This window comes from Sphaerodactylus townsendi, unplaced genomic scaffold (assembly GCF_021028975.2).
Source record: "Sphaerodactylus townsendi isolate TG3544 unplaced genomic scaffold, MPM_Stown_v2.3 scaffold_1715, whole genome shotgun sequence".
In the NCBI taxonomy this organism is placed as follows: Eukaryota; Metazoa; Chordata; class Lepidosauria; order Squamata; family Sphaerodactylidae; genus Sphaerodactylus; species Sphaerodactylus townsendi.
In genome coordinates, this window is record NW_025950305.1 from 1 (window position 1) to 10022 (window position 10022).

The window sequence follows — 10022 nt, forward strand, 5'->3', positions numbered from 1 at the left end:
GATTCTCTGAAGATGCCAGCCACAGATGCAGGCGAAACGTCAGGAGAAAATGCTACTGGAACATGGCCATACAGCTCGGAAACCCCATTATACTCCACTGTGGGACACTGCATGTCAGGGCACATAATGAACCTGATGGGCAGTAGATTCAAAGACCTCAACAATTCACTGAATTGTAATATTCACTAACATTGGATGCAGTAATCCCCCCACCAGCCAGCTGTGTTTTCATTCTGCTAAGAGTCAAGAAGGAAGTCACTGTTATAAGTGTTATGGTAGGATGGGAAAGCCTCTCTATTTCTTTGTGCTGTGTGAGACGTGTATGTGTGGCAATAAGCAATATGTATTTTCCATTATAGCTCCCTGCTTAAATGGTCTCACCAAGTAGCAAAGATTAAACCCCTTGGGGCAAAGGACTCAGTCAGCAAACATCTTACCTCAATAGGGTCTACATCATGAGCAATCACCACCAGCTGGGCTTTCTTGTGCTCCACCAGTGTTGTGACGGTGTTAACACCTGCAAAATGACTCAGTTAATGGAAGATATATTTTTCAAGCAAAAATTCACAGATCCCTCTCTGTAGAAAGGTACAGTGTATTGATGCACAACACTGCTGCTGAGCATAGTAAAGAATGGAAAAACAACCAGCTAAAGCTCAGGGTTAAAAAGCTCGTATTTTTGCTCTTCAGTCTGCAGCTCAGGTGAAGAAATTCATACATCATAGCAATAGCCTGTTGCTCAGCCACCAATACTCTTTCTTACGAGGCAGGTGCTTGCACAAGGTTCAGCCTTTCTCCTAATAGAGTAGACTATATGCTTTAGCATGTAGATTCCAGGATTTTACCTGCTCTGAGCACTGGGGGCCTCTTGGTAGGGACATCTCCCTTTCCTGCAGCCTTCTGCTCCGCCCGAGCAAGCAGCCGCTGCTTCTTCTCTTGCTTGGTCTCAGGCCTGTACTTGTGGGCCAACTTCAGGAGCTGAGTAGCTGTTAAGACATATTAGAGGGAAGTCAATTCCTTATTGACCACCCCCACCCCACCCCGGAGAGACTTTTGTGCATCAGCGATCTTGGTGATTGGGAGTCATCAAGACAGTTCAGATAGCAAATATTTGCTAGCATCATCTGCACCTAAAGGAAAGTCACTCCCCTTTTTAGGGGGTGTTATTGTGTAACCAAGTCTCCTGAGCGTCAGTCACATGACATTCACATTTTGCCAAGGTTAATCTTTCCGGTTCTAACTTCCAACTAACACCAACATAAATTCTAGTCAACCACTTCTGCCCACAAGTCAAATGTTATGCCTTATCTTCTAAAACAGTCCCCCACAACATCCCACTTAAAGAGTGCTGGTCATCGCCACTATTTGTGTATCAGTGGATTAGGGAATCAGCTGGATTTGTACCAAGGACCTTCCAGGAGAAGCACCTGGAAGTCACAAACCAACTCTCACACACAATTTGGGGAGTCTGGCGCCTGAGCCATCAGCAGCATATTAATTAACACCACCTAGTCACCCCATGATTCACCTCCAGCAGCCTTCATGCCCATTTCCAAGCTACTTTTAAACTACCCTTAAATTATAAGGCTAGCTTACCCATGTATCCTTGTGAACCTGTCACAAAGGATAAGTCAAAATGCTGTGACACACCCTTTACCTGTTTGGCGATCCAACGCTTGCGTGAACTGGTTAATTGCAGGGGGCACCTTCAGCCGTTTGTAAAGGATGGCTCTCTGGCGCTGAAGTCTGATATAACGGGGCCATTTCACAAAGCGGGTCAAATCCCGTTTAGGCTGGATGTCCTGCCCTGAAAAGACATCATGCAACTGATTCCACTGTTCCCAGATCAGCTCCCCAACTACATCCAGGGCCAAAGGCACACAAGCATCAGCGATCTTGGTGGATGTCATGTCAGCAATTATCACTCAGATAGCAAATATTCATCTTCATCATTTGCTTGTGGCCCTCCGCCCTTTTGGCAGCTTTAGTTTAGCTGGAACTGGACGTTTTTCTACAAGTGATATACCAGGTTCCTGACCCTCCATCATTAGGGCCCCTTTCACATGACAGCAAGAATGAGAAAGATGCCCAGAATTAAGCAAACACCTTGCTTTGAATAACCAAATTTTCAAGCTGTTTTGACAAGACTGTTACAAATGGCTTTATTAAAAGGATTCAATACAAGAAGACTCTTCCAACAGATCCTAACCAGGAACATTCCCAACAACTGGTGATGTCAAACAGGGAGTCCATACTCATGCTGGAATGGCCACTGTGTTAATCTGCACAGTAAATCATGGGCTTAACGCAAGGCAGCTCTGGAGACTATGTGCCATATTCAACTGAGATGGAGTAAACTCCATGTACACGTTTCAGCTTGCAAATACAACTGCTTGCTGCCTCAATAGTTTGAGGTGATTTATAGAAATCAAACTCACATGCAAACCGGTATGAAATGATGCAATACAAAGAAACCAACACTATTCCCCAACAGTTAAACTCCATATTTTTCCTCATTTCAGCATCAATATTCCTTCCTTACTTAGACTGGTATATTGCAGTTATCCTCTACTAAAAAACCTATAAGTTATTAAACGTCACTTGATATAAACCAACTTTTCCCCACCGACCCTCTTGTCTCCTGCCTCTGCACATGCTCACCGATGCCAAAGTTCTTGGGCCTCTTCTCAAAGAGAGGATTCACCACCTTCTTGGCCTCCTGCTTTTTGACTACAGCAGGGGCTGGAGCCACCTTCTTCCCCTTGGCCTTCTTCCCCTTGGGCTGTTGAGTTGAAAAGCAATGCAGTTAAGACATCACTGCATTTAAGGAACCACCTGCTTCCAAACCTCACAACAAACCAACATCAAGCTGTGACATGTACAACTCTCAGTTTACACTGTGCTCAAGAACACATCCGCAGGAACAGAATTCCTCCCTTTTAAAAAATAACTCTGGCTACCCATGATGCATGAAATAAGTATATGGAGAGTAAGGCACTGGCCTCCAATACAATGGGATTCTAGACATGCATGAAATAAGTATATGGAGAGTAAGGCACTGGCCTCCAATACAATGGGATTCTAGACAGCCATTGAACTCTGGTTTAGAACAGAGGCTTACAAATGGAAAAATCACAGCAATTAACTTTTGACAGTTTGGGGGGAAAGTGCATTTGGTTGACAATATTGATATAAAACATCCTAAAATTTGACCCCATAAAAAATGGGAGAGGGTTTTTTGGGAAATACACCAGAACGGAGAAAAAATGAAATTCATGCAGTTCTCAAACATAATTGCGTTTCCCTTTTTCAGCTGCACAAAGGGCATGTTTTGTTACTTAGTATATAAATCTATCAGTGTACTTATGGAATTTAACTTTATACATACTTATGTTTTAATGACAAAATTGTGAGTACGCCCAAAAGGTGAGAGAGATGTGAATATTGCTGCACCTGGTGTGTTTTTTGTGAATATGTTTTGCTATTTAAAAACAAAGGAAAAATAGGAGCTGCTAATAGAAATCATGAATTTTGTACCAAACAGAAATATACAGGCTCAACAGAACTAGCTGTATATTGGACTGAGTTAAAGTATTATAAATTTTAAACATGAACACCTGCTATCATTCTATGCCTTTTGACATTTAACGATAGTCACATTTGAATAACGAACATATCTTTGAAAATGAGAAGTATAGGTAAAAAGTACAAAATATTTGAGATTATCTATATATATAAAAATCTAAGTTTGTCCCTGATGGTCTCCCTCAGAAGCTGCTGGACGGATCGCCCCCAAATTTTCACAGGACGTCCCTCCCTGTTGCTGGCAGGTACTCGGACCTTCAAACCGCCAAAAGTCCATACCTGAGCCAGGTAAAAACGCCTTTTTCCTGGCACACCAGGCCATGAAGCTGTTTGTGTTTAACTGTCAATGTTCGTGCAGCCTGTCTGCCTGTGGCCTGAGGGCTTAGAATGTCCGTGCAGATGGGCAGAGATGAGCAGTGGAAACAGTAAATAGGTAACACTGTTAGGTAATATGAGTGGAAGTGAAACAAATACACACTTTGCCGTGTGAGACATCAGGTGGGGTCCCACCCCCTTACACGCAGGTAACTTTCACTCTCTGTGCCTCACCCACTGCTACCACACAACACACATGCAGCTCATCCTCACACACTTCACTCTGCCCTCCCTCACATCCAAACACCACTTACCCACTTCCTCACCCATATTCGCCATAGCTCTCTTTTACTAAAAGCAAGCTGGAGTTTGCCTTTTTCTACTAAGAAAATCCACGGGGTGGGGGCGAACCAACACTACTGGCTCCGCTTCTTTTGCACGTGGCCCTTTAAGAACCCAGGGAGCTGGCCTCGATCTGAGCGCCTCACCACCCTGCCTCTGCTGCCTGACTGGGATAGCCTGCTTGCCCCAGTTCTGCCTTACCCAAGCCAGGACTGTGCGTGTCAACCAGCCTCATGGACAGCGGGATTTGCACTCTGGACAGTTCTGTTGTGGAATGGAAAGGGTTACCTTATACTAAAAAAAACAAGACAGCACCATATAACGATGTGCATTGAAAAGGGAAAGAGGGATTCCGTTTGACCACCCCAAAAGGCTATGCTGGGGATCATTGGACCTGCATGGACATCTGTGTGGGTTGCGGACTGTGATGAGAAGGACAACTGCCACAGCAATGCGTGGCTGGGCCCGCTAGTTTTTTATAAATCTTTTTATCCTGTTTCAACATGGAGGCAGGGTCCAAAAATGCTACCTCCAAAGATCTGGAGCCATTTTCCCTTGAGGCCCCCGGCCTTGGTCAGCGCGGGGCAGCCACTTTCCAACCAAGAAAACAATCACGCCGCGCTGAACAGGAGCTCCCAGCTGCACATTACGAGAGGTTCTGTATATTAAAAACAAACTTCGGAATGAGAGGGCAGAAAAAAGGCCCCCGCGCTGCGTGTGGGCGCAGCCGCCGCCTCCACCGACCACAACCCCCGAAGCGAAACTCCGGCCGGCAAGTCCTGCGGCGGATCTATGCCGCACAGACGCACGTGAGCCGCAGTTCAAGGGACGCCCCCCCCCCACCCCGCCGAGGGAAGCCGAAGCCCCCGCGGCGCCCAAGGGGTGCATCCATCTCTCCCAGAGCGGCCCAGGCCTGCAACCGAGCCCGGCTCCCGCCCAAGCGGTTAAGCGTCCCCACCCCAGATAAGCGCCGAGAGAGGCAGCTGGCTTCCCGGGGCCCCCCGCTGCCCGCGGCTCAGCTGGCGTGCCGTCCAGAGGCCGGATGGCAACGGATGGGGCGTCTCCCACAAACCCGCCATTAAACCCCGTCGCCTCCCCTCACCATCTTGTCTTGCGAGACGAAAAAGGAAGAGCGCAAGGCATGCCGGGTAATATAATCTCGGCGGCGCCAGCTCCCACGAGAGAGTGACGTCAGTCGCGCGTGAAGTTAAAGTCCTAGAGGTAAGGGAAGAGGAACTCCCGCCCTCTACTTCCGGCTGCACGCTGACACCCGCGAGGAGACGGAGCGTGCGGAGCTTCGGCGCGGGGTGGCGTTTGCAGCACGACTGAGCCGCACTTTTAATTCAGCGCACTTCCGTTTCCGACGTCGTGTCTCATTACTGTGTCAGGATGTTATTTTAAATGAATTATAGTGACCAGGGTAACATTTCAGTCCTAACCCCCATTTTTTCTCACATCCATTCGCTCTTGACCCTCATTACCACAAGAACGGGAACCTGGGGCAGGAGAGCGGAAGTGACGCCAGCAGGAAGGCGGTCCAGGCGGAGCGGCCCTCTCGCTGTTTGTCCCGTGACGTCACTTCCTGTGCAAGCGAGCTTGGGCGGGTCGTGCTAGTTCAGAGGCGCGGGGTCGGTGCCGGGGGGCTCGCGTCTGGGGAGCTAGGCTCGATTCCCCGCTCCTCCTCAGGACCCCTCAGCGCCACCGGCTTCCCGGGGCGCCTGTTGGGAGAGGAAGGGAAGGGGGTTTGGCGGCCGCCTCGGGACCCCTTCGAGGAAGAGATAAATCCAGTCTTCCTCTTCTCCTTCTTGTTCGGCTGCCAACTTCCAGACGGGCCCCCCGGAATTACAGCTGACCTCCAGACTGCAGAGGTCGGTGCCTCTGGAGGAAAAGCACCCTTTGGCAGATGGACGCCAGGGCCTGGTCCTCCACTGAGGTCCCTCTTCGGATTTCCAGGAATTCCCCAACCTGGGATTGGCAACCCTGTCTCCTTCCCACCCAACGGCCAGCCTAGCTTTATCAGCCCCTCTGCCTGAAGCTTTCCTTCTGAGTCTCACCACCCCCAAGCTCCACTCCCGAGATCTCCAGGCATTTCCCAGTCCAGACCTGGCCACTGCCTGGAGGTGGGTTTCAACAAGTGAAGGGCCAGGTCAGCTGTGGTTTCCAAGCCTGGCAAGGAGGTTATTTCCCTGTTTGATGACTGTGTGGTTTACGTCTGCAATAAGAGTTTGAGTGCTCAGGAAACTGGGGGCAAGTCAGGGCAGCCCAAAAGTTTCGCTTGCATCTGTGGCTGGCATCTTCAGAGGTGTATCACAGAGAGAAGTGTGCACAGCACGCTGCGTAGCACACTGCCAGCCACAGAAACGTTAGGAACAAGATCTACCAGACCATGGCCACACAGCCCGCAAAGCCCACCACAACCAGTTGAGTGCGGCCATGAAAGCCTTCGGCAATACGTTCTGCCACAAGTTTTTCATTTATGTTTTGGGGCAAATTTGGGTGGCCAGTTTGAAGTGAGTAGAGCCCCTGGGGATGGGGCAGTATAGAAATTTAAATAATAAATAAATAAGATAAAAATAAGTAGCTAGGATTTATTTGTATTGGGTTTCCGCTGTGCCATAGGGTGGGCTGAAGGGGGTGCAAATCAATGGAGCAGATGTTTTAGCATGTGAGTTCCTTCTTTTTCCTCCTAAGCTGCATCTCTGGAAGACAAATGCTTTTCTGTGTGGGAGAAGCAGCTAGTGCTCAGGTTTCTGAAGAGTTTACACTTCAGCTGAAAGTTTACACTTATTGTGATGTGGGGAAGGTTGGACTGTGTAAAAACAAAAATCTGTTATGCAGCTGTTCTTGTGGGAGTTCTCATAAATCACCTCATCTGCCTATAGTTTCCATCTGTATTTTGAGGGTGGAAAATAGACAAAGCAAATCTAAGCCTTCTGTGGGCTATCAAAAAGACAGAAAGAGAGCTGGGTGCTATGAACTCCCATTTAAGTGGAGGGTGTTAGGAACGAGGTTCTTCTGTAGAACAGTGCTTGACAGATGAATAACCTCTGCTGTTGTTTCAGGAGAGGCTGAGGTGTTGGCTCTTCCTTCCTCATCTTTGCCTGTTTGGGAACCAGAGCCAGGAAAGACAAACACAAATTCTGCAGAAGGCTTTCACGGCCGGATTCAGCTGACTGTGGTGGGTTTTCCGGGCTGCGTGGCCATGGCCTGGTGGATCTTGTTCCTAACGTTTCACCTGCATCTGTGGCTGGCATCTTCAGAGGTGTATCACAGAGACACAGTGTGAAACAGACTTTTCTCTGATACACCTCTGAAGATGCCAGCCACAGATGCAGGCGAAACGTTAGGAACAAGATCCACCAGACCATGGCCACACAGCTTGGAAAACCCACCACAACCAGATAAATTCTGCTATTTAAATTTTAGATCAAGGCTGTTTAGGGGCTAAAGATTTCCTATGTGCTTTTCTGTAACATGGCTTCAGTCTGAGAAAAGAAAGGAAGAGTGAAGGAAAGTGATGGAGTAAGTCTTTTATGTTGATAGATGAGTGCCATGGCAACAGGCAGATCTTGAAATTGGGTTGTGCCAGTTTTGGGCAAGGCATTTGTCAGAAAGAAAAAAAATTGCAGAAAGGAAATACATGCCTTGTTCCTTTTTTTCTTATTCCCAGTTAAACTGTCTCCTATCCCATAATGTCGCAGCAACGTGTCCTCCCTCAGAGTAAAGAAACCCTCCTTCAATCGTTTAATAAAAGGTTGAAAGATGATATCAAATCCATCATGGATAACTTCACAGAGATCATCAAGACTGCAAAGGTGAGTATTGGGGGCAGGGGGAGAAACTCAAACAGTCACACAGAAATAGCTTTTTCCATTTCCTGTCTTCCTCCTCCCAACCTTCCCCAAGTTTTGCGGACCTGGCTAGTCTTAAATATTTATTTGCTTGATCAGCAAATGCGTTAATGCTTTAGTAATCAGTATTGCTTTAAAATGACACAAGTAGCTTAAATAAGTGAGCCAAGGGCAGTGATAAATGTTACAGTTGCTAGCCAGTCTTCTGACTTAGTGGAAGAATGAAAATGTTTTGAGTATTAACATTCCTGGCATGGGGAATAACATTACACAAAACCAGTTCTTTGCAGAGCAAAGAAAAGATGCATTACTGAAAACTCCAACCTGGTGAGTGCAGTGGAAACTCTGCTGTGTTGTAGAAAGCAAGTCTGTGGCTGGCATCTTCAGATGTGTATCACAGAGAAAAGTGTAGTGGTTACAGTGTCAGACTACGAGTTGGGAGACCCAGGTGTAAATCTGGCCATGGAAGCTTGCTGGGCAACACTCTTGGCTTGGACTACCTCACAGGGTAGCTGTGAAGATTAAATGAAGGAGATGAGAATAATGAGCAGTGCTTTGGAGTCCCATTGAGGAGAAAGATTGGATATAAACAAGGTAAATAAATGTATTGTCAAAGGATTTCACGGCCGGATTCAACTGGTTGTGGTGTGTTTTCTGGGCTGTGTGGCCGTGGTCTGGTAGATCTTGTTCCTAACTTTTCACCTGCATCTGTGGCTGGCATCTTCAGATGTGTATCACAGGCTCATTCCGCACACGCAAAATAATGCACTTTCAAGCTGCTTTCACAATTGTTTTTGCCATTTCGCACAGCTTCAAAGAGCCCTGAAAGCAGCTTGAAAGTGCATTATTCTGCGTGTGCGGAATGAGCCACAGAGAAAAGTCTGTTTCATGCTGTGTCTAGTGAGAGGGGAAAGTTTAGGGGGTGTATTGTCTATGTCCCAAGGTGGGGAACCAATCAGTAAGTGTTTGGGTGAAACTTGCTATGCAAAGGTGTAGTTGGGTGGATTCTATTGTGGGTGGGGTCATCAGTCCATTTGCTTCTTGCAGGCCAGAGATTCTGATTCATCAGCACCACCTGCTGACACAGAGCATTATGACTCTACGGCCTTCAAAGACCCAGCTAATCCTATTAAAGGATGCCCTTTTCTAAGCTGTTTCTCAACAGTTATAAAGGGAGAATGTGCTATACCAGGGACCAGTAATTCCCTGAATGCTATTGCCAAGTGCTACAACACTCTCACAAATTAGCAATGGAAGAATGGAAGGTTATCTCTTTTTTTATTGGATTTGTATCCCGCCCTATCCCTGGAGGGCTCAGGCTCCTCTCATTGACATACTGGTTATGGCACTCCATTCAGGAGCCATTAAAAGACTCTTCCAATTAAAAGAATGAAACTGCCCTCAAAAAGACATTTTAGGCGCCCCCTCTGGCTATTAGAGCTCTGGGCTTTCTATCTGGCTTTGCCACAGCTTCTATCATCTGGGTGGATAATTTTTGCAAAGGAACCAAAAAAAGACCCACGGCTCGGAAATGCTTCTTCCTGAAGGTACGGTGTTTGTCACAATTTATTGCAGATTCCTCCAGGATGCGATATAGTTCTGTGCAAGGTCTAGACTGCAATAGTCCTGGTTCAGAGCAACCTCTGGCCCAAGGCCTGGAAAGTGGAAAACAACACTACCAAGGCCAACCTGTCAGCAGAGAAGTTTGCTATTTGGAACTGCAGCCTTGCTGCTGGAACCTTTGCTGCTGGAAACGGTTGGATTTGAGGTCCCTAGATTTACAAGAGGAAGTAGCTTTTGTTATCCTCAGGGCTAGGAGGGACACAGCTAATGGAATTTATAATTTTACATGGCTCCATTTTCATGAGTGGGCAAGGACAAACTGGACCAGGGGTCTGCAGCCTGCGGATCTCCAGATGTTCATGGACT

The 10022-nt window shown here is 47.2% G+C and overlaps 1 protein-coding gene, 1 long non-coding RNA gene and 3 other non-coding genes across 5 annotated transcripts; 1 reads left to right on the forward strand and 4 right to left on the reverse strand.

Moving 5' to 3' along the window:
- Positions 1-358: 358 nt before the first annotated feature.
- On the reverse strand, positions 359-5487 carry RPL7A (ribosomal protein L7a). Its single transcript, XM_048482446.1, has 5 exons — positions 5345-5487; positions 2662-2782; positions 1658-1807; positions 846-986; positions 359-517 (listed from the first exon to the last, which is right to left on the reverse strand). The coding sequence occupies exons 1-5, from the start codon at positions 5345-5347 to the stop codon at positions 378-380; spliced, it is 555 nt and encodes a 184-aa protein (XP_048338403.1). The 5' UTR covers positions 5348-5487; the 3' UTR covers positions 359-377.
- On the reverse strand, positions 652-728 carry LOC125424998. Its single transcript, XR_007243309.1, has one exon. It is a non-coding gene; the product is annotated as a small nucleolar RNA SNORD36 (small nucleolar RNA).
- LOC125424999 lies at positions 1057-1129 on the reverse strand. Its single transcript, XR_007243310.1, has one exon. It is a non-coding gene; the product is annotated as a small nucleolar RNA SNORD24 (small nucleolar RNA).
- LOC125425000 lies at positions 1884-1958 on the reverse strand. The gene has a single exon (XR_007243311.1). It is a non-coding gene; the product is annotated as a small nucleolar RNA SNORD24 (small nucleolar RNA).
- Positions 5488-5822: 335 nt separating the features above from the next.
- Positions 5823-8545, forward strand: LOC125424996. The gene is made up of 4 exons (XR_007243308.1): positions 5823-6362; positions 7913-8061; positions 8494-8499; positions 8536-8545. It is a non-coding gene; the product is annotated as an uncharacterized LOC125424996 (long non-coding RNA).
- Positions 8546-10022: the final 1477 nt, after the last annotated feature.